The 24589-nt window shown below is 45.7% G+C and overlaps 1 protein-coding gene across 1 annotated transcript in view; it reads left to right on the top strand.

Annotated features, from left to right (window-relative positions):
* LOC115138164 (neurexin-2-like) overlaps positions 1-24589 on the top strand; it is a 599118-nt gene that overhangs the window by 464557 nt on the left and 109972 nt on the right. The window contains exons 14-15 of the mRNA XM_065025518.1: positions 7297-7468; positions 17818-17907. Coding sequence (XP_064881590.1) covers positions 7297-7468; positions 17818-17907 — 262 coding nt within the window. The remainder of the gene's footprint in view (positions 1-7296; positions 7469-17817; positions 17908-24589) is intronic.

Here is a 24589-nt window from a genome sequence, read left to right as displayed (position 1 = left end):
AAGGAGATGATTGTGGACTACAGGAAAAAGAGGACCGAGCACGCCCCCATTCTCATCGACAGGGCTGCAGTGGAGCAGGTTGAGAGCTTCAAGTTCCTTGGTGTCCACATCACCAACAAACTAACATGGTTCAAGCACACCAAGACAGTTGTGAAGCGGGCACGGCAAAAGCTATTCGGCAAAAGCTTTGGCATGGGCCCTCAGATCCTCAAAAGGTTCTACAGCTGCACCATCGAGAGCATCCTGACTGGTTGCATAACTGCCTGGTATGGTAACTGCTCGGCCTCTGACCGTAAGGCACTAAAGAGGACAGTGCGAACGGCCCAGTACATCACTGGGGCCAAGCTTCCTGCCACCCAGGACCTCTATACCAGGCGGTGTCAGAAGAAGGTCCTAATAATTGTCAAAGACTCCTGCCACCCTAGTCATAAACTGTTCTCTCTGCTGCCACACGGCAAGCGGTACCGAAGCGCCAAGTCTAGGTCCAAGAGGCTTCTAAATAGATTCTACCCCCAAGCCATAAGACTCTTGAAGACTCTAGTCAAGGCTCTAGCCATAAGACTCCTGAACCGCCCTCTCCACACCACTGCCACTCTCTGTTGTCGTCTATGCATAGTCACTTTAATTAACTCTACCTACATGTACATACTACCTCAACTAACCGGTGTCCCCGCACATTGACTCTGTACCGGCACTCCCCTGTATATATTGTTATTTTTTACTGCTGCTCTATTAATTACTTGTTACTTTTATCTCAGATTCTTATCTGTGTTTTTTTAAACTGCACTGTTGTTTAGGGGCTGGTAAGTAAGCATTTCACTGTAAGGTCTACACCTGTTGTATTCGGCGCATGTGACTAATACAATTTGATTTGACATGGCTGAGTGAGTGGGAGAGGATTGCGGGCGTCAAGTGGTGATCTGTCATTCTATTTGTTGTAAGGATTCTAAGTTGTCACACACACACACACACACACACACACACACACTCGTACACATGTAAAGTACTAATCTCGAGTGGATATAATCTGTCGCAACAGGATGGAATGTGTAGGATAACGAGCAGCAGTAGTTCTGGTGTTTGGGTTTTCGTCACCGATTACGTGGTTCTACCAAGCGTGGGGCGAAGGGGCGTCTGCTTCACACGTGTGCACCCAGAACTTAATCACGCAGCTCACCAAATTACGCAGGATTTTAGTTCTGGTTGTGATTAATACAGTACACGCACACACATTGAACGCAGACACACCGACTGTACACACACATACTAACTTTACATACACACGTAGCCACACACGTGCACGTCCGCACACTGAACACACACACACACGTACCCAAATACTCAGACACACACTCAGAGAAACGAACACACGCAAACGCTGACATTTTGATCCGTGTCGGGAGCTCCAAGCCTGTCTCACATGATCACACACACGCTCTGAGACAGAACACAACCAGCATGTCAGCCATTCGACACATCCCACTTCTGCTGTGTGTGTTCAGGTGGAGCCAAGCTGCAGGGCAAACTCTAAATAGTCAACAAACCCCGAGCGCCACGCACACACACACGATCACCCACAAGCATGTATGCACACTCAGGCACGACAAACACACACATCGACACACCCTCTGAGTGTGTCCATCAGCCCTCTGCCACGTATCTTTATAAACACAACCACCCGCCATGGTGGTCCCCACTCGCATCAGCAACCTCCACTCAATGACGCAGGCGTTCTTTCATGTTTGTTTATTGGCTTCAGTACTTCTGTGTGTGTTCATCATCGTGTGTGTGTGTGTGTGTGCTTTCATATTAGGTGTGTCTGAGAGGGTTCTGACCTACAGGGCCAGTGGGTCATGAGCTGAAGGACATCATCAATCACCAGTCTCACTGGCTCAGATCACCAGTACCCAGCAGTAATGATCCAACTGTGTGTATGCACGTGTGCTCTGTGCTGGGGGTCAAGGACTGACACTGGAGGGAATGAATGTTGGAAGGCTGAGGGTCGGCAAGACTGTCGCGATTAAGTTCCTGTTTATTATGACTGTACAGAGAGATGCGTTTCGATTAGAACAATTAGCATAAATGTTGTATTGGAATGATTAGCATAAATGGTGTATTGGAATGATTAGCATAAATGTTGTATTGGAATGATTAGCATAAATGTTGTATTGGAATGATTAGCATAAATGTTGTATTGGAATGATTAGCATAAATGTTGTATTGGAATGATTAGCATAAATGTTGTATTGGAATGATTAGCATAAATGTTGCTGTACCACCTCAGATCAGTGGCAGGGGAAGTATAGCACATCTGGACATGGCTAGTGTGACTCATGGAAGTCAGGTTGTCCCACATACACACTCTCTCACTATCCCCCCCCCCCACACACACACACACACACACACACTAGTATCGTTTCTCTCCCTCCCAGCCTCTCTGACAGATTGATTTGTAACGAAATGGGATCCTTTATCATAGCCTGAGTTTCATGTCGTTGTCTCACAGAGCAGGGGCTGGTTAGACGCTGAAGCACTGACTGTAAGAGATATGGGGAAGGGAGAGAATGAGAGAGAGATAAAGCGCTATTAAGATGAGGAGATGGGGGCAACTTTCTCAAGGTGACTGCCGCAGATTACTGCAAACACATACAAATGAGGCGGACTGTGCCGAGCGGAGAGAGTGAAGAAGAGAGAGAGGTGGGGTGGGAGGGAGGGAGGGATAGAGAGTTGGATGGGGAGGGGGAGAGAGAGTTGGATAGAGGGGAGGGAGAGAGAGTTGGATGGGGGGAGACAGGGGGGAAGGATAGGCACACTCACATTCCAGACAGGAACCCCTTTTGTCACAAACCCCCCTCGTTTCCCCAACCGCCGCCGCCCAAATCCAAATCACACGTGACAGCGCAGTCAGCCCCCCTTATCTGGAGGACCTGTACCACACACCCTGTGGTCTACCGGGTGGAAAACATCAGTCAGAGACAGTCCTTGATGTGGTTTAGCCGAGCTGTGAATGTAAAAAGGGTTTTTAGCTGCTGGTATACGGCCTTACATAACAACCTATTCCTTGTGGTTACGTAACACTGCTGTAGTTTCTGAATGAGAGAGAGAGAGATGAACCATCCTAAAACAGCAGCCCCTGACTAAATCAATCCCTCATATGTTCAGATTAGCCTCATGTATTCATTATCATTATTATTCTGCCACAGTATACAATGTCATGTAAATATGGCATTGCATACTATATCAATCCAGCCCTGGGGTGAAACGATATGACCCCTATCTTATGTGAATGGAACATTTTAAGAATGGAAGGTTCTAATCAATGAAACCCCTTCATTCATATTTACAGGCCAATATATCCACATACCTAATTCCAGGCTGTATCTCTTGGTTTTCCATTGATTCTACTGAAAAACATCAATTCCGCTCAATTATTCCTTAATAATGAATAAACAAAATGACTGGCATTCTCTACCAATCCGCCATTAACCTCCCTGGCAGTTTTCTGGCAGTCGTGATTGGCTCCTTCATTCATCCTTCCACGTCTTTCCACGTCCCTTCTGGCATCGCACTTAGACTGGGGAGAATAAAGAGATGGAGTAGCGGAGGGGGGGAGATGAAGATAGGGGGATGAGAGAGGAGACCGTTGTTCTATCCATGAGCCACTTAGAAAATAACGCAGGAAACAAATCCCTGAAACGCAGCAATCCTTTCTCTCTTTGTCAGTTTTTAACCCCCCCCCCCCTCTCCTTCTTAATTGACTATACCGATATGTTTAGTGGGGGGAGAAAAGCCATCTTGACATCTTCAAAAGACTCTTTGATCACAGTGCACCTCAAGGCCCTTGAAGATCGTCAAGGTTCCCGATTTTCTTCTTCTTTTTTTTTTTAATCATGCAGTGTTGCTATTTCGCTCTCTCCGTGCTCCTTGCTCCATATCCTTCACATCCCCTCTCTACCGTGTGCGCACTTTCTCTCTCTTCTTGTCTTTCTCTCACCCTTTCGTTTTAGTCTGATCGACGGTAAGCCTTCTTGGAGGCTGACTGATAACCCTAGCATGCGCTAACACGCACACACACACACACACACGGGCCTCGGTCTGGTACTCCTCATTCACATTCCCATCCGTATGCCCAGCTTACCTCAACCACACTCACACGCTGCAAGGTCATGTCCAAATATCCCCTCTGAAATGCTCTCTGTAGCCTAGTTTTTTAAAACTTCTACTCTGCCCATTTCTGACACCAATGTACCATTGCTTGAAAGGTTTTTACTAGTCAGATCAGGCGGTCAGGAACGACACCCTTCTTATAACAGGAACACCTTCATCTAAAACCCTACTGGACACAAAGTGAAAGCATAAAGCCAAAAAGTTAAAGAGTTACGCAACCACACTTGGAATAAGAGACTTGTGGATCCTCCGGAATCTGCCGGAAGCTTTTAACTCTAATTTGTAGCCCACCCCAGAGAGCTGTGTAGTAACTCCATCCTGGCTGTGTGACCACGGGGGGGAGGCTCCTCAGGCCTTCTCTATACCATCCCAGGGCTTTGATTGTTTAATTGAAGTCATTAGCAGGATGTGATGGTACACCCCCCCCCCCCCCCTAGGTTTAAATCAGTGGTTAATTGAAAAGCATCCATAAAGCCAACAGGACTCCGGTCCCTCAAAGACCACAATGGCCCCCCCTGACGATCCACATGATTGACCCAGCTAACTAACAACTGGGACTGGCACAATAAAAGCCAAGCAATAGTGCCTATTAGACTCCCGGTAAAAACAAATTAGGAGACGTCTTAACTGTTTTTTAAGCTTTTCATGTTTTAAAAGACATTTGATTTTTAATGTTGGTTACTACAGTGCCGTACCTAAGCCATCCTCCCTTTCCCCCTCTCCCTTAATTTCACGGCTACTGTATGTGCATGACTGCTCCCAGTCATAGGGGATTATGGGCCTTTTTTTCTTCCTGAGATATTTTGCTTAAGGGAACGGCCATTAAAATGATATTACGGCAACACAGAAATCGTCTTTAAAAAAAAAAAAAAAAAACTGCGATTCCCGTCGGCTGCTTTGTGTAAGGAGGTCGACACATTCCCCAGTGCAGGCGAGAGAGGAGAAGCCCTAATGTTGCGGAACATAAATGCTAATCTCTCTGTAAATATCTTTTTCCCCCGTGCGCTTCCCCCTCCGCTATAATACCCTAATACTAGGGATTCATTTCCCAAAGAAAATGATTGTCTAGTGGAAAATGTAATTAGTTCTCGAGGAAAAAAAAGGTAACGCAATTAGTGTTCGCACTTTATTGTGGGTGGGCAGTGGTGAGGCAGGAGAAGTGCTTACCTACTGTTTACTGCACTGCGTTAGCATTTGGCTAACCTCCGCAATTTAGGATCCCCCTCTGGGAGTAAAAAAAAGATGGTGTGATCATTAAAGGGACGTCATTTCTGTTTGTTCTTATTAATCAATAGTGGGTTTAAATACGACAAGCCAGGCGGCCCTATACGGAGTCTCTGGTCATTCAATAACGTTCATTGATTGATAAAGTGCCAAGGAGCCGTGTGTCCCCTGAGGACTTATGCTTGACGTCCCTAAGGGGCTTAGGTCATCACTCCAAAGTTCCTTTGTAAATGTCAACAAACTCAATGGATATTTTGAATTCCACTGTATTTAAGCCTCAGCGATCGTAGGTGCGGCGGCTAGCACCGTCAAACACAGGCGCCTATTCAAATTGAACCAGGTTTATTATCCTGACAGACAGTTTGACTGATACATTTGGCTAAGCCTCTGTTGATCCTTTAAAGGTATTAATCACGCTCTGAACGCATCCAGTGACACCACCATTTGAGCACACTTAATCGTCCCTGTCACCCGAGCGCTCTCCTCATTAAATAGCATGGCTGTTTTATCCCGGCGAGCTGCGTGTTCGATAATTGTGACCGTGATTACACAACTCATCAATTTTACATCCCAACCTCTGGCTCCTATTTACTCAATTAACTTGATACTTTAGTCCCTGTAACATTTTAGCAGCTTTTTAAAAAATATTCCTAAAACATTTAATGGAGCATGAATTATTAAAACCTTTGCTGTAAGCTAAAGCCATAGCTGAACCTCACAGTATTGTGGCATGCGGAGAAGGTTTTTCAACTAAATAAATGCACATAGCTAATTAGATGAAGCGATCAATGGAGATGATGGCGGAGAAGGGGTCTAGAGCAGAGCAATAGCGGCGTGCACTGCGATCCCCGCAGCAAACGAGTTTGACCTCTCGTGTCAAACCAGGAAGTGCTGTTGGAAAAAGGCACGGACAAGCGGCCAATGGGAAGGGCACCGGCTGCCATTAGATAGTCACAGCAGTGAACACGCACAACAGAAGCGACACTCTAAGAAAACAAGTGTTCCAATGGGGTTCTTTGGCTGTCCCCCATAGAAGAACCCTTTTTGGTTCCAGGTAGAAGTCTTTTGAGTTCCATGTAAGATCCCATCTACATCGAACCCAAAATGGTTCTCCTTTTGGGATCTAGATAGCAACTTGTTGGAGTGAAGAGTGGAGGAGTCTCTGTCTGTAGTGTATCGTGTTTCTACCTTTCCCTCCCTCCATCCCCTCATGGCAGCCAGAGTAACTCTGGAAATGACTTTGACCTTTCCTGGGGACTGAGGACAGGAGAGGACGAGGGGCGCAGGAGGAGGGTAAAAGCGGGAGCGAGGGACGGGAGGAGCGGGGAGAGAGAGAGAGAGAGATGTGGGTGGGGGTAGAATGTAATAAACTCAAAGCAGTAGGAGGCTGTCAACACTAATAGATGCGAGACGGGAGGGGGTTAAGAGGGTGATGAATGCTAAAGGTGGCGGAGTCCTCAACAAGTAGTCCATTCTTCATTCATTCTTCACGCATGACTGAACACCGTTACGCCCCAACCCGTGATCAGAACACACACTGGAGCATTGGCCACTGCACTGTACTTGTCATACTGTAGAGTGTATATGTTGAACACTGTTTTAAACTTGATGGAAATATAATGGCATATTTGAATAGCCCTTTCATTTATGTTTAGTGGACGTGGTTAACTCCATCCTAGATCTAAAGGTGATGTGGTTGACAGCACCCAGAGCTAATGCCAACTGTAGGCTTTAGCTTAGCGGGCTAGCATGGTTTAAAGTAGCATCCGATGACCTTTGACCTGGGTTCGAAGTCTGCCTGGTCCTATCCAGAACCCGGACACACCTTTCACCGATCCACACATGGGCAGAGATGAAAGACGTCGTCTCCCGCTCAGCTCCCTTTTTCTCTCTCTTTCCTGCTAGGAACGAGGAAGGATCGGCGTCATCTTCAACGTGGGAACGGACGACATCGCCATCGAGGAGAGTGCAGTGGCGGTGAGCGACGGCAAATACCACGTGGTGCGCTTCACGCGCAGCGGCGGCAACGCTACCCTGCAGGTGGACAGCCAGCCCGTCATCGAACGCTTCCCCACAGGTAGGACCACCGGGATGGAGGGAGGGACAGTGGAGGGACACAACAGGGCTACAGTACAAGTCGATCTAAAGGAATACAGTGGAAAGAGAGAGAAAGTGAGAGACTCAAAAAAAACATGGTTGTTTTTATACAAGGTTAATTAAGTGGCATACGGGATTCGAACCCACAACCCAAGAGTTATTTTCTGTCAAATTTAAGCCTTTTTAATTTATTTTTTATTTAAGCCTTTCCCCGCAGAGGAAAATGCAATATCTATGTACCTCTGTGTAAACGCTTCATACATATTTAGTGTACACTTGCATACTTTCCAGGCAATTAAGGCAGAGAGAGAGAGCAGTGATTGTCCTTAGGCAAACAACCTCACGTCTACGTGGGCTGAAATCCCACCAGCAGGCCAGAATATAGCTGTCTCACTGGCTGTTAGCTGGCTGTATTTGGGGGGGTAGTAATGTGGATATAGCCACTGGACGTGTAGGCCTGCCGGGGCAGGGTTGGATGGAGGTACAGTGAGAGCCGTATGCCTCAATGCTAGAGCTGTGTGTAGGTGGCTGGAGGGAAACCTCTGGCTCTCGAACACACACATACAGAAAGACGCACACACACATAAACACACACACACACACACACACCTATGACTCAGCAGATGAGTATGACACCCAACAGTGTCATATATCATCATGATTATATACAATAAAACATGTAACAATCCCTTTAATATGCTGGTTATATTATGAGGGTATTTGTTGCCAATTCAAAAAGTCTCACTTGGTGTCTCTCTCTCCGCTGTTTTCTACTGTATTCATCTCATCTCCACAATGGTTATTCCAAGGAAGACATGTTCTGCTTCTGATCCCTGAGCTTGATCTGTTCACGCCGGTAGAACCACTACCCTGGAAGGCAAGGAATGGGTTAATTGTCTTTGTAATAATGATTGTTTTCTTAGACACAGATGAGTGTTTCCCAGTGTTCCAGGTGACTCATTCTATGGCTCCAATTACTGGTATTTTGGGGGGAGTGTGTCTGAGGTAAACTCTAAGGTAAACTCTTGAGAAAATAGACCCACTCCACTGTTTCAAAGCCAAAACGCTTGCCCCTGTGGAGCGATATCCAGGAGTGATGCGGCCCCTCTCTATACTCTGGCATCCCCTGTCACCGTGGGGATCGAACCCACACACCTTGGTTATATTGTCTTTCGCAGAGAAAAGCTAGATCCATCAGTCAGCACCGGGACAGAAGTCCATGCATCACAGCCTGGGAGAATAGAGCACCGCCTGACAGTCTCTTCTCCGTGGCCATTGTGATGGAAATAGTCCTTTCTCGCCGTGGCATGTGTTCCAAACGGGGTTAGCGATAACGCTAAAGGTGGCGCACAACAGTAGCCGAGCAGCCTGTTGACAACGTCGCCCCCCTGTTCATTCTATTTTCAGCCTTCGTTGTAATTGAATTCGGAGGCCTCGTTTTCCCTTTCATCTTTTCTTCTTCCGTCGTTGTCGTTGTTTGTCAGTCGAGCGTCTCTTCTCAGCTCGCCTGCTGATCGAGGTTTTCGGGTTTGTTCTTTTTTTTATCGTTGCGGTTGGCGCTATTGTTGCGGTGTGTGTTTGGGGTGGAGGAGGGGGGGTGTGGGGAGTATGCGCCGGCGGATTTGCTGTTACTCAATTATGCGCGTTAGCTATGTACACACGGTTTATTCCGAGTGGCACTTCGAAGGTCCCCTGTCTCTCTCAGAGATGCTGCGCATTAGGAGAGCAAAGCTCCGATAGGACAGAGGAATGGAGGGGGAGGAAGGGGGACTTCCTAATTGAGCCGAGGGGTGCGTGAAATGAAAGAAGGAAGAGGAGTTTTAGGGGGGGGGGGGGGCGCGTCGGAACAGAAGCCTGTGACCCAGATAGAAACATAAACCACTGGGATTCTCTCAATAGCATCCCTCCCAAACATAGAACGCATTTTACTAATGAATGTATTTTAAATGACACTAATGTCTTCAAAAAAACGACCGCTAAACATCCGTGGACATAGCTCATTCAAGACACTCTTACCATTAAGATTAAAAGCCTTTATTAAAATGAATTATCCATAAGGGAGAATGTCATATCCACCAGTGAACCTGGAACAAGCCCTATGAAAACTGTCAACTCAGAGTGAATAATCATATCGAACTATGTCCAGAAAGAGAATAAAGCTTGCAGAAATGCTGTCAGGATTCTCCTTTCATTTAGATGTGGCTCCTTTGTTTCCATCTACACTAGGAGAAGTGCCCTCTCATGGTCAACTCAGGAACCATTTTGGCACAGTACAGGGAGGCTCTCTGAGCAGCCATTACGGTCTCTAACCCTGTCCAGTCAGGCAGCTGGCAGGCTGGAGGAGACCAGGGAGACTCCTCCTCATCTAATATGCTGTGGGCAGGTGATTTGGAGGGCAATGGGTAGTGGGGACAGACCAAGGAAAGATGAGCTCTCCCATAGGAGGGAGGGAGGGAGGGAGGGGGAGACAAAGGGAGAGGGCAAGAGGAAGGTGAGGTACCAGTAGTGGCAGTGTACACACACACACACACAGTCTTACAAAACCAGAATCCTTGCTTTGTGTGTAAAAGATTAAAAGCTGTACAACTGAGAACAGGTTGAAAATAATTTGAGAACTGCCCTCAGTTCAACTGCAGCACATTTCAACCAGATTCAAACACCTTTGCTAGATAAACTGTGTGTGAGCGTGGAAGTAGTCTCAGATAGCGTGGATGGTAAGGGAAGTCCTAACACCCTTTCCTCATATACTCCCATTGATATGTCCACAGCCAAGCTAATATACAATACAAAGTCAAAGCAGTTGCATTTGACTCGACTGGCTACATTTCTCTCCCACTCCATCCCAGCCTTCTCCTCTCTCCTCCTCCTCTTCCTCCTCATCATCCATCTCCCTCTCCTCGTCCTTTCTTCTTCCTCCTCATCATCCATCTCCTCCTCCTCCTCTTCCTCCTCATCATCCATCTCCCTCTCCTCGTCCTTTCGTCTTCCGTATCGGAAAGCTAGGGAACGTCGAAGCGCAGCCTGACATTTACGACGATGACTATAATAGTATTTTAAGTCACGACACAGAACATTGCTCTGGCGTGGTGTAAATGGCTCTATAGCTAGAGGGATATGGTTTGTCTGTCTACAACACCAGCCGATGGATCAGCATCAACAGTAGCACTATGCTCCTTTAACTTTCTATTTACATTGCCGTCTTACTTCCCATTCCCTGTAGCTGGGCTGCCTCCTGGTGATTAGCATTTGTGTCGCCTAGTAACTTCATCATTATGACAAGTCGAGTGTGCACGCTGCGCCAACACACTATCCTGATCCAGGGCGTTTGCAGCACACCACCAATAGAGCTGTCTTATTGCTTTGGCCCCTGGCTGTGCCTGTGAAGAAATGGCTGGAGAGGAAGAGGGAAGAGATGGAGAGGAAGAGGGAAGAGATGGAGAGGAAGAGGGAAGAGATGGGGAGGAAGAGGGAAGAGATGAAGAGGAAGAGGGAAGAGATGGGGAGGAAGAGGGAAGTGGGGAAAGAGTTATATAGGGGTAAGGGAGGGGGGGAAATAGAATAGAATGAGAGAGAGGAGATAAAAGGAGGAGAGTGAGTGAGTGAGTGGGGGAAAAGAGAGGTGGAGTGGAAAGGCGGGGGTCCATAGCGATGGTCCCCGCCCCTCAGAATGAGAAAGAGAGGATGAAGGAGAGCGAGATAGAGATAGCTGCTCGGCATGGGTTGTGTAAGCCAGCTGCTATCAGCTCTCTGATGGATAGGGTTTGCGTCGACAGCACTGTATAACAAGCGGGGCACAAATTGGATAGCATCACAGCTACCGAGATTACACATTGTACTGTATTGTACGTGCACACTGTCTGTAACGTGCGCACGCACACACACATTTAGTTCAAGATGGCGCACATTTACTTAGATTACACACACATACAGTGGGGTCCATAATTATTGGCACCCTTGATAAAGATTTTTTTTAAATACTGTTATAGAAAAACAGCATACAAATACGGAGCTATATTGTATGCTTGATTTTTTGTTGTTGCAATTATATTATTTTACACTAAGACATTTCTTAAAGGTAAAGAGATTTTGTTTCACAAGTAATATATTTTTTTTTCACAGAAAGAGAGGGTTCAAAATGACTGGCACCCCTGTTTTCAATGCCTTTCAATACCTCACCTTGAAGCCCCAAGTGGTGGATCTTCAAGAAAGACAATAACCCCAAGCACACATCAACATCCACAAATACATGGTTAATTGACCACAATACATGGTTAATTGACCACAATATATGGTTAATTGACCACAATACATGGTTAATTGACCACAATATATGGTTAATTGACCACAATATATGGTTAATTGCATACAATATAGCTCCGTATTTATATAATTTTTTTATTTTTATTTTTTTGCTCCTCTTTATCACGGGAGCCAAAAAAGAAAGGGACTCTCGAGAAAAGGAGAGGAAGTGAATGACAGAGGACAGAGGCAAACAGAGAAAGAATGAACAAGGAGAGGCAGAGAGTTCCTCGTATTCCTTCCCTCTGCTCTTGCTGCCAGGCGTTTAACAGAAGTTTCTGTGGGTACTGAGTGCTGACCTATACTGAACCTGCATAGCTGGAGACAGCGAGAGAACAAGAGAGCCAGGGTGGCTGAGCAGCTGTCTCCCAGCTAGGAGTCTCTTTGTCCCAGCCACTCAGAGGTCAGCACAGGGGGAGCCTGCGAAGCAGCTCAACCCTTTTTAAAGTCTACCTGCCTTTGTCTGCCTTCTCTTACCTCTGAGCCACTGTAAATGCTAGGGGATGAGAGACAGAGGGGGGACGAGAGAGAGAGCTAACGAGAGGAAGAGTGGGAGAGAGAGAGCGAACGAACGCTAACGAGAGGAAGAACGGGAGCGAGAGCTAACGAGAGGGAGAGCGGGAGAGAGACAGAGAGCTGCGAGGCTGTGAGGAGGCCAGGGTCCCGGAGAAGCTCAGCACTTCCCTTCCCATCCAGCCGTGCCCGTTTAAGTTCCAGGAGGCATGGACGTGGCAGGCTGGCAGGGTCTAGAGTTCACAGAGCCACAGGATTAGCCCTCCTACTTGGAGTAGAACAAGTACTTGAGTCGTACAGCAGGGGTGCAATCGAATTTCCAGGAGCAGAGCTAGAGGCTTGGCCCTACTTAGAGTGCAGTAGAACTTCAATACCTGAACCATCGCAGTTGAAGTCTCAATGTGACTTTGATGTTACACTGTGCTAAAGGGATAAGGATGGGGATGGTCAAATAATGCATTATGGGTATGATTTGTTATTAAATAGGGCTGTGGTACTTGGAGGAGGGCCATTTCCGATAGGACAGAAAGGATGTCATCATTTCAGTTGAACATGGTCCAAGGTTGTGGGGTGATTTCTGGTAGAATATAGAGTGGGCTATTTAGCACTCATAAGCACAGCATTTCTTTGATGTTAGATTTGAGTGACAATAAGTCTGACTTAACAGCGACACCTCCAATCCACTACGGTTCAGGCATTGAAGTTATCCTGCAGTCATTTAACTGAATTCCAGTCAAATCCAATGTATGTAGGAAATAAAGAAGTCAGTGATGTAACACTGCAGAGTGACACGCGTTCCTTGGTTGGGGTTGGGGGCTTATAGGGACTCGTGGTCCACCGGCACGGCACGCTCTGATTGGATCTTTCACAGTTAGACAGCGGTCCAATTCCAGGCCTGTGTGGCTGGCGGAGGAGAGGGGGACGGGAGAGGGACAGGAGCCCTCATCAGGGAGATGGAGGGAAAAGATTGCTCTAGCTAATTAAAGAACTGACAACTTTGATTTCCACACGAGCCCCAGTCCCTCACTCTGACATCAACACGCAGACCCAGAGTGGCAGATAGGAGAGGAGCGATAAAACCATAACTAGAATTATATTTCCATGGATTAAACAGAACCGTTAGACTGACAACTACTGCAGAGATCACACTGTCGTTATATGGTGAAGAGGAATCCGTTCTCAATTCATTTGGGAAGAGATGTGTGAGGATGTTCGGAGAAAAGGGATTGATATGGAGTGTATGTATTCCAATGGGAGGGATGCTTCAGCTTGGGTATACAGTGTACTCAGAGAGGGATAACACATTTGAATGCAGTGTGGAGAGAAAAGGTCATATACACAGACAGTGACATAGAGCGAGAGAGGGTGGAAGAGAGGGGGAGGGAACGAGAAAGAGAGAGAGAGAATAGAGAGGGAGAGAAGAGAGCGATAAGAGAAAGGGAGAGAGAGAGAGAAAGAGAGAGAGCGAGAGAAAGAGAAAAGAAGCAGAGAGAGAGAAAAAAAGTGAGAAAGATGGGCAAAACATCCAGACAGCTCCATTCTACTCTGCTGGATATATTTCAAATGTGTGTCCTGTACAAGGGCATCTGGCTGCAGAGCAAGAGATGATATACAGTTGACTTCCCCTGATAGATATCCCTCCACACACAACTTGCATCTCTCTCTCTCGCTCTCTCTCTCACACACACACACACACACACACACACACTGACTCACGACATGAATCTCACACACACAATCAAACTAAAGCGACAGAGTCAGTGATAGGAGAAGTGGTTCTGAGTCATAGACCGGAGAGACTGGCCTTCACAGCGATGCCCATCACAGCCCAGGACACATACACCTATCCCTGGCATGCCAGCTTCTGTCTATCCTCCTCCTCTCCCATTGTCTCCCACGATGCCAGTCAATCACACTGCCCTTGCCCTGCCCCCGGCATCACAGCTGTGATGTTCAGGCTCCCCGGGCGCCGGGGGCGCTGCCCAGCTTTGCCACAAATCTAACCCAGGCTCCAGGCACCCGCTCTGGGCTACGGGAGAGGGTGAGCTGGCTTGCGGCTTTCCAGGCATGGTGGTCCTCTCTGTCTTCTATTTCAATGTCCTGGGTGCATAGTGTTCAGTCCCTTCTACAGAGTGGAGAGTAGGTATGCTGTAGACTGTGGAGACAATAACATCCACCAATGTGTTTAGCGGGCCATTCTCTTTTACCGCCTCGGTCTCATCCGTCTTCAGCTGTTCCACATTGGCATTTCCAAATCTCTCCTTATATAGAAATAACAGGCTTGAGGCCTCCGCTTGTCCCGCATGCACTTATTCATTTCGCTTGTTGCTGGTGACAAGGCTGCCTGACGCCAAGGGGCTGCTGGCACTATAGTGTTTGTCAGCGAGGCGCAAACACGCGCACTTAGTCACATGCATACACTGAGTAGTACACACACACCTCCACACACACAGATACACACAGGCACTCCACTGTCTTCCCCGTTTCTGATTACTCGAACACCTGGGGGCTTCCTGGGGAGGTGGTAGAGGGGGAGAAGAAGGGAGGAAATTCTTAAACCTTAAATCCCCCCCCCCCCCCCCTTATCCTCCCTTAGCAGCTATGGAGGGAGGGGTGGCAGGAATAATAAAAAAAAATGACGTTCTATTGAATGACATCGTCAGATTCACGCAGGATGGCTTTTGAATCTCCTAATTGTAATCTAATTAACAGCCAGAGTGGAGCCACGGCTTTCTGACGTCTTTCTGCGATTTTGGTGGGAACCCCTCCTTTATTTTTCCTCCCTCTCTTTCTACCTCCCTCCACTCAGAGAGGAGGTACAGTACCTCGTAGGACATTTGCTTGAGGTAAATGAATGATCTAACCTGATAAGTTTTCCCTACATAGATCAAAATCAAAGATTATTTCAAGGCAGGAAGAAAGGACGGTTGCCTTTTTAGAAATAGCGAATTTTGTTCAGTCTTGGAGTTTTATTAAAATGGCTGCACTGGTCAGATACTACCACTAGAGGGAGGGCTTAATATATGAGATGCATTTTCTTTCTGAAGTAGGCTGTTCAGTGTTCAGTAGCAGGGGTGGGACTGGCTAAGGGATGCCTGTTTAATCTCTGTGCCTATGCTCTGGTAATAGCAGGGAGGGAGAGAGGGACTAGTCTAGGGAGGAACTGATTTATCTCAGTAAGGACCGCTGCCTCCCACAGTATGTTTCTCTTCTCTCTATATATATATATATATAGTGCTGGCGTTGCCGTTAAATGTGAGCGGAGCACTATAATTGCAGCCCTGGCTTTGCACAGGCCAATATCCTAGACTTACCTGGAGACCCACGTGATCTAAATGACACACATAACACTATTGCTGAGCGATTAACCAACATTTCTGTTTTTTTTTTTTTTTTTTTAAACAACTAATTTACTGGCATGGGTTCAGTTATTCAAATTCCATTTAATTTGTTTAGAGATCAATCAGATCTGTGCGATGTCGTGGTGAGTTGTAGTTTAAAACGGGGTAAAAAAAAAAAAACGGGGTGTTTCTTTTACGCTTGCTCCTGAAAAGAGAAGAATGTGTGATCATGAGGTGAAATAGTGAGCAGCTGTTGCTTCGCGAGGTATCGCTACCTGAAAATACATGATCTACTGTAAGTGATTGATAGTTGGTATTCAGCAGTCATAAAAGTATGCCTTATATACATTGAAGAACTCATAAAATAGTGATTCTGTCAGACAGCATAGACAACAGCTATAGAGATGAGATGACTTGGAAATAAATAATAAAGTCATCAAATAAAACAAATGTAGTATACACAACAACTGAAATATTGTATTAAAGTAAAGTCATTTGAATAAAGTATGGTTAATAAGTGATAAGCACTACCATCATGGGACTTGTACTAATTGTTGTATTCTGTGTTACAGCCTTCAACCCACATAATGCACAGTGCATTTCATGTAAAAAAATATAATTTAAAAAACGAAACCGTAATCGAAAACCGTGATAATGTTTTAATCAAACCGAGCCCAAACCGACCTCAAAAAGCCCTAATCGCTCAGCAGAAATACACACACACGCACACACACGCACACACACACACACACACACACACACACACACGCACCTCGCCTCACTCAAGTTTTTCCCCAGAAACAAACACTGTCTCCAATTCTATTCTTCTTCACTATCCCTCTCTCATCCCTCTCCTGGAAGTCTTTGCTCATCTGCCCTCCTACCTCCCATCCTCCTTTCCCTCACTATCACTATCTCCACCGGGCCCCCCTGCAGAACAGAGTGTATATATATATATATATATATATATATATATATGTTTAGCACTGCGGTGAATAGAGGGAGAGAGGACAGCAGCTTTGTCGACAAGAATTATAGGCACATGATCACTCTGCCGGCGCCTTACGCCCCCGCCACTACACCTACACCCTTATGTTACGCTCTACCCTTCACCTGGTTATTGCAGCTCGAACACCATCCATTTCCTGGCACATTATTACAGCACAGACTGTTAATATGTCGTTTTTCAGGCTTTTTTTTTGTTGTACTTATTTGTATGACTTTCTCACCCCAGGAATCGCTTTATAGCTCGCGCTGAAGAGCCCGGCCCTATACAGTACAATCCAGCGGTTGATTCTGATTGAAATTATGAGGGAGATAATCATTTTAGCTCTGGTTAAATGATGTCATGCGGTTTAATGGAAAAGCAATGAAGAGCTTTTGACGCACTGACGAAAAGATGGAAATTATGAAGTGCCGTTGATGATTATTAAGCTGGGGGAAAAAAACTGATAGGTTATGTACAGTATGTATGAAACGGCAGAGCTCAAATCCACCAAATTCTTTATATTTACCAAAAAGTGCACAAGTTGGGGTTAGTGTTGCATTATGGGATTTGGAGTTTCTTCATGTAATATGTCAGACTTGAGCACCGAGACTTGCCTCGAAGGATGGTTGCGTGGGATCTCAAGCAGAATATGTCTTCCTTGTATTAACCATGTAATGTGTTAAGTAATATCTGCTTAAGGGTCTCTGAACAGGAAATGATGGAAATTATGGTTTGATGATGAATACATGAAAATGTTTGAATAACGTAATGATGATGTTAATGCATATGACATTGCTATAACTGAATGCTTTTCATGTTGGTTTTAACATATGTTATAGATTGTTACTATTGATTTCATTGATGCTATTGATTTTCACTGTCCACTGAGCTATTGGCTGTATCAGCTATCCATTATACAAATATACTATTTCTAAATTATTCATAAATATGTTTAACTTATCGGACCCATAACCAAAACAACCATTTAAACCTGAGGTAACTAGAATGCTGTCTAACCAATCCAATCCAGTCCGCAAAAAGCTACTACTTCCTGAAACTACCTAAAGCTGATTTTAACGTACATAACCTTGCTAAACGTTTTGCCATGTTGCCCTTTCTCTAACCTTTAACCTTTGAACCTTTGACCTTCCAGATATTAACCTGCACTCTTTTCCAAATTCTCTAAAGGGAACTTTGATAATGAACGCCTGGCTATTGCTAGACAAAGAATCCCATACCGACTTGGTCGGGTAGTTGACGAGTGGCTACTCGACAAAGGTAACTAAAAACCCCTTAACACTCCACTAATGACCTAACCACTTAATCACCGTTAACCACCGCTCTGGAGGAGGTGCAGTGCCACGCAACAAAGGTGGATGTTATTGGCTCTTTACAGTTCCCCTGATTCACATAGGTCCAATGCGATTGGCTTATGACCTTACCCAATCAGTCTCAATGTGAGTGGCTTAAACTTTACCATTCAATTATGTCACTGAGTAGTAATATACATTAATAACACATTCAAACAGGTAACCATGCGTCACGCTCTACAGTTTTGTTGTATACTGTATCAATTTGCTGTTCTAGCCCCCTGGAAGCAATTATACAGGTCATTCTATCTTGTAATTGGCAATTATGAAAGTAGGCAAATTGATACTAAATCCACCTCCCTTATCAGCTAGCTGGTGAACTAATATTATAATGTTGTTAATGACCTTACACATTCTTCATAGCATTTCAATGAAGGTACTGAACGAAAGAGCCAGTAGTAGGTTACACTGCACAGGGGAACCATGTCCAAAGCACCTTGACATGGGGCTGCATCTCTTCAGAGTCATAACTTCCCAATAACCCCAACATAACCCCCCAGTAACCAACCTGACAAAAAAAGACAGATCCTATTGGTTCCCTTCTGCTTCTCTTCCTGTGTTTCTGTTGTTTGGTCTTGTGAAGTTTTATTAATTATGGTGATTATTATTCAAATTCTTATTCACAAAAGTGACAATTAGAGGAAGAAACATCAACCACTTAATAATTTTTGGAACACTCCAGAGAAAAGTAGCCACCTGAAAGTCATTAAAAGTTAAAGGGACTGTTTAATGTGTCTGTTTGACTTTGTTTAATAAGCCTACAATTCGCTGTGTCAGCCTTATTCTGCCCGACAACAACGAGCATGATCGATCTTCAGTTTGGATCTGACCAAAAGTGACGATTCTTTAACCCTTTGAGTGCCAAACGTCCCCTGACCTCTTTGTCTTTGTCCTGTGTTGTATGTTTGTACTGCTGAAAGGTGGTTGATTCTATTTTTATTTTTTTACTCCCCAAATGGAGGTGTGGCCTATGTTGCTCCTCCTCCTCCCCTCCCCTTTTCATTCCATCCCTCTGGCCACAGTTACCTCAGTCACGCCATAATTTTGGCCATTTTCAACCTGCGCTAGCTAGCTAGCTAGCTCAGCTTTCACAGCACGATAATGGGCCGTCCACATCTAGCACGAATACAAACGATAACTATAAGGTGTAGATGTGCCTTATTACACATACAATAATTATTTCGAAGAACTGAGAGTTCGCCTCTGGGCAAAGTTTTAACGTTACTTATTCCATGACTACTAGTCAAAGTGACTCCGATTTTAAATGAGTTGATGTTAGGCATCACAAGACAGTAAAATGCGACTTGCTAAGGGCATTTGAGGGTAGATTAGTCTAAGTCACGCATCTCTAAGGCTCTAAAGGCTTTACCCAAGTCTGTATTCTGTTTGTATGACTAATAATAGATGCAGTGTCATGAACACATCACATTTTACATCTTCTAATTTGCTGCGGCCGGCTGTTCTTTGAAACGGTATTATAAGTGATCACACATGCGAGGAAAGATTCCAAATAAATGAATTTGAATTTATGTGAGAGTCAAACAAGAGAAATGAAGAGTTCCCGTGTTTATTTGACAAAAACAGAATCAGTAAACTGCTCACTGTATGTCATTTGGATTAATAGGTCATTTAGCATGGATTGGATAGAATCAGTATATCAGATAGAACGGGAATCAACTGAAGGGTTTTGTACACATTTTTTCATACATTAATAAGGAAGACTTGATATGAATTACCAACCAGATTTAGGATAATGATGACAAGACACAATAAGAACCAAAGAATCAACAGTGCGAGAGGAAGCTGCGGAGGTTTTAGTATAAAGGCCCTCTTACCATAAACAAAGATTGGAGGGAAGGGAACGGAAAGAGGGAGGCAGAGGACATTTCTCAACTCAAAGGGTTAAAGTTCAAAGTTACTTTGCTATAGAAACAGACAAAGATGAATCCTAAAACCTGAACTAAGCAGAATCTAACCACCTAACAGCAAACCAAACTCACCCCGCGCTAACTCTACTGAGGGCTGACTCTCCCCACACCACCCCTCTTCAAAACTATGAACAGAAGGCCAGTATGTTATTTACAGTCACACCAAAATTATTCCTATAGTCTTACCTTCTGGACACTAGCTAGGACACAACCAAGAAGCCCTCAGTCATAATCCTGTTATAAACATCTCTAACGAGCTCAATTGGAACTTTTGAAATTCCTCCCAAATCTAGAACTGATAACAACTAAACAGCTAACTAAGTGCTGGACCCCTTTAAGCCATGATGAAGTGGTGCCAGATTACCCCCCCCCCCTCTCCCCTCACCCCTCCTCACCCCGAAACGTAAAACTCAGAGGGTTAAAAATGAACCAGTTTAACTTGAACACCAAAATTCTAATTCTTTTTGCAGTTTTGTGACGAAACCTGCTATTATTCAAATGCTTCTTTCAGTATAAAGTTACACGAGATTATAAGGTCCCTTTAACGTTTACTGTTCCACTATGTTGGCACATAAAATATGTTGCTTGTGTAACAACTGTATGAACCAAAATGGGTGAAATCATATGTCATTTGCTATGTTGAATGAAAGACCATGTCTGTTCAAGGTGGTGGATATATGAATGTATGGATGGTTGTATGAAGGAAAACGAGTGAGGGTTTAATCCTATGGATATTACAGCCTGGTCTGTAATGGTCCAGACTTCAGATCTCATACAGACCACACCCCTCTGACCACAACCCTGAATCTGTGGTTTTCATTGCTTCAGATGTCTTGACCGGAGCGAAACAAACGTCAGCCCAGTGTGTCTCCTGAACTCATGGTCAGTCTGGGTTCAGTGCGGTCAGGTCTGTGGAACCGTATAACCACAAAGAATGGACATTTGCTTTCGTTGATATAACATTTTTAAAAAACAGCTGGGGTAACTAGAGCAATCCACGCCCTTTTGAAAATCTTTGAAGTGGTTTATTTTTGCCACTTAACGATTCCGTGAGATTGCATGGTACCTTAGAGCAATAGACTTCCAATAAAATCAAGTACGGAGTGGAATCAAGACGTGGAAAAGGTAGGTAACACTCCCACACACATACACACACACACACACACACACACACACACACACACACACTTATCAATGCTCCCAACCAACTTTATAGGGTGAAGTAGATGGAGCTTAGTAGGTATTACAATATCTCCCCCAGCCCAGAGCTGGCTGTTGGATCACACATCTCAATGTGCAGCTCTCATTCTCTGTTCTCCTCCAGACTTTGAGGCAGATCAGAGAGAACATCTCTGGCCCTCCCAGTGCCTGCCGAATAAATCCAAAATGGCAGCACTTATACAGACTCAATGGAGGGGAAAAAAATAAGAGACCCAAAAGTTTTTAACAGCTCAATCCAACCAAACTCGCTCGGATCTGCCCTCCTTTCCCTCGTTCCTCTCTCTCCCCCTCTCTCTCTCTCTCTCACCTCATATCAGTCACACCAAATCCTCTTCTGTTTTCCACCCCTCCCACCTCTCTCTCCCTCTTTTCTTTCTCTCTCTCTCTCTCTCTCGCTCTCCTTCCACATCCTCTTCTGTTTTCCACCCCTCCCACCTCTCTCCCTCTCTCTCTCTGCGTCTCTCTCTCTCTCTATCGCTTTCCTTCCACATCCTCTGCAGTTTTCTTGGCGCCGCTAACTTGCAACGACGCCGCAGCCTCTTTTCTTTTGAAACAACCAGAATGAGATACGGTTTCCTAATCTTTCCGGGGAGAGAGAGAGGAGAGGGAGGACAGAATTGAGATTACAAATAACCAGCGACAATTGATTTCCCTTGTTCTCCTCCTCAAACCGGTAAAACGTTCCACTTTTAGCCAATGAGGTATATTTACTTCCTGGCTTTACCCCCCAATATATTCCAGTCGCAGAGAAGAGAAGAATAGCCGGAGCTAGAGTTTAAAATGGGAGCAGTGTGGCGTACATCTGGGTTTAGGGAGGACACCAAACTCTCTGGTGCCATTAAGAACCCAAAGAGAAAATCCAGAGACATGTTCAAGTGGTCAAAACAAAGATGGAAGGAGGAGGAGGAAGGAAGGAACACAACACAGGCCTTTGCGTCAACAGTGGTGCCTGGACAGCTTCTAGCGAGCTACCCAGTGAGCTGGGTTTAATGTTCAGTGTTTAATGGTCTGGTTCAAGCGCCCCCTTTTTCCCTAACCGAAAGCAATCGAGTCCTCCTAGTCGATATGATGCCTGGGCCCAAATCGACCTTCTCCTGGCTGGTGCGCCCATCCAGACAGGCCATGCGTGAGCCTGGCTTTATTACAGAGATTTTTCAACCCGGGCCCCTCACCAGTGGGGACGGCTCTGTGGCCCCTGCAACTCCCTCCAGACCGTCCATGGTGAGTTTATTTGGCTCACACGCTCCTTTCTCCTCTTTTGCTTCTTTCCATGAGCTCTTTCTCTTTTATTACAGCTGTGTTGGAAAAACAGAAAGACACTGTGTATTTGTAAATCGTAGAGGGGAAAGTGGTCGTGAGACTCCGGTTCCTACTGGCTTAAATAATGGGGCACTTTGGCTGTGTTATTTTGCCGTTTCCTACCATGAAATGAACAAGAGCAGGGGTATTCAATTCTGACCCTACGAGGTTTGGAGCCTTCTGGTTTTCTGTTCTACCTGATAATTAATTGCACCCACCTGGTGTCCCAGGTCTAAATCAGTCCCTGATTAGAGGGGAACAATGAAAAAACGCAGTGGAACGGGCTTCCAGGTCCAGGGTTGAGTTTGAGGGCCCTATAGCAACTGGAGTGACTGAAGAAAAAGGATCTGTCGTGAGCTCACCAACTTCCTAGATCTCTCCAGATATGTCATGATGCGGAGAAAGCCACTACACCCCGTCATATCTAGTGTACTGTACCCTGTCTGAAGTCCTGTACCTTAGCTTACTGCCATACCTCTCACCAACTTCCTAGATCTCTCAAGACGTGTCACGATGCAGAGAAAGCCACTACACCCTGTCATGCTTTGTCTAGTGTACTGTACCCTGCCTGAAGTCCTCCTGTACCTCCCCGCCACAGTATGTCTCTATCTACCGTCCCCTGGCCCCTGAGGGCCTCACTACTCCCTCGCGCAGTGCTTTCTCTACTAAAGTCTCGGTGCATTCCGCCCCTCGCCTTCCTTTGTCATACACAATTAATTCAGAGCGTTACCAAATCGCCTACTTTTCCAGTGGAATAAAAAAAAAAAGCAAAAGACTTAATTAGCAAAGAGCGGCTTGCGCTAAGGAGATAACTACTACCCACTTCATAATCAACTCTGTCAGCAGCGCACCCCATTCTGTCTTGGCTCGGAGGTGGGAAAAGAGGAGGGTTAAAGGGAGAAAAGCCTGTGTTTTTCTTGAGATTCCCTGTTGAATCCCGGAATTGAGAGAATGATTTGCCAACGGCCAAGCGATACGAAAGGTTCTCGGTGTAAACATTCCAAGCTTCTGTCAATCAAAAACCCCTCAAGCGGTGCCTTCACAGTGGAGGAGCCTGGGTAATCCATCCATCTGCCCCACTAGCCGAGTCACCACTGCAAAACATTTAAGATGCGTCTACTTCTGTGTGTCAAACCCTCTCTCCTAGATTAAACAGGCTAAGGAAGAAAGGGAGCATAATGATGTTGGAGGCCTCTCCAGTCTCCACTTCCAATCCCTCCCTCGGATCCCTTCCAATGGAATGCCATTAGATCCAGAACATCCATCCAGAACTTCCATCCCCGCTTCCTCTCCCCCACCTTAGCCCACTTGGAAGGGGCTGAACTGTGTTTGAGCTCCCCCCTCCCCTCCACATCCAGTGGAGGTTGCAGGCTTGCTCTCATTACCAAAACCTTCAGACAGGCAATCTGTGCATTAGGCAGCCGAGCGTGGACGGACTCTGCCCACTCCTCCACGGCTCCGTCAGCTCAGCCGGTAATTACCGTCCCCGGCTCGTCTTTTCCCTCGTCGAGAAGAAAACATGGAAATGGATACATGGATGTAGATGCGTTATGCCCCACTGATTCTCTTCTGGTCAGTGGAGAGGGAAACAGTGATCCAGTTGATGTGAACAGGTTTCCCATGGAACTAGCAACCAGAGCCCCGTGGGTTTTTCTCTGCCGAGCCCCAGCGATGGCTGCTAGGTTAGCCGTATGATTGGCCCGAAACCAGAAAGGGAGATGGGGAAGCCTACGTTGTATGATCCATTGAGGTTGTACTACTCAGACATGGGTCTAGTTAGCATGTCAATGCACATACTCTCTATCTCTCCATTTGTTTCACCTACTCCCTCCTCCTTTCTCTCCCCTGGTTTCGCTCCCCTTCCCTCTCCCTCCACCTTTTCTTCTCTCCATCACTGGTTGACACTCTCTCTCCATTTGTTTCACCTACTCCCTCCTCCTTTCTCTCCCCTGATTTCGCTCCCCTTCCCTCTCCCTCCAACTTTTCTTCTCTCCATCACTGGTTGACACTCTCTCCATTTGTTTCACCTACTCCCTCCTCCTTTCTCTCCCCTGGTTTCGCTCCCCTTCCCTCTCCCTCCACCTTTTCTTCTCTCCATCACTGGTTGACACTCTCTCTTTGTTTCACCTACTTCCTTTCTCT

This window comes from Oncorhynchus nerka, linkage group LG12, assembly GCF_034236695.1.
Source record: "Oncorhynchus nerka isolate Pitt River linkage group LG12, Oner_Uvic_2.0, whole genome shotgun sequence".
Taxonomy (NCBI): Eukaryota; Metazoa; Chordata; class Actinopteri; order Salmoniformes; family Salmonidae; genus Oncorhynchus; species Oncorhynchus nerka.
This window is presented reverse-complemented; position numbering and strand designations above follow the sequence as displayed.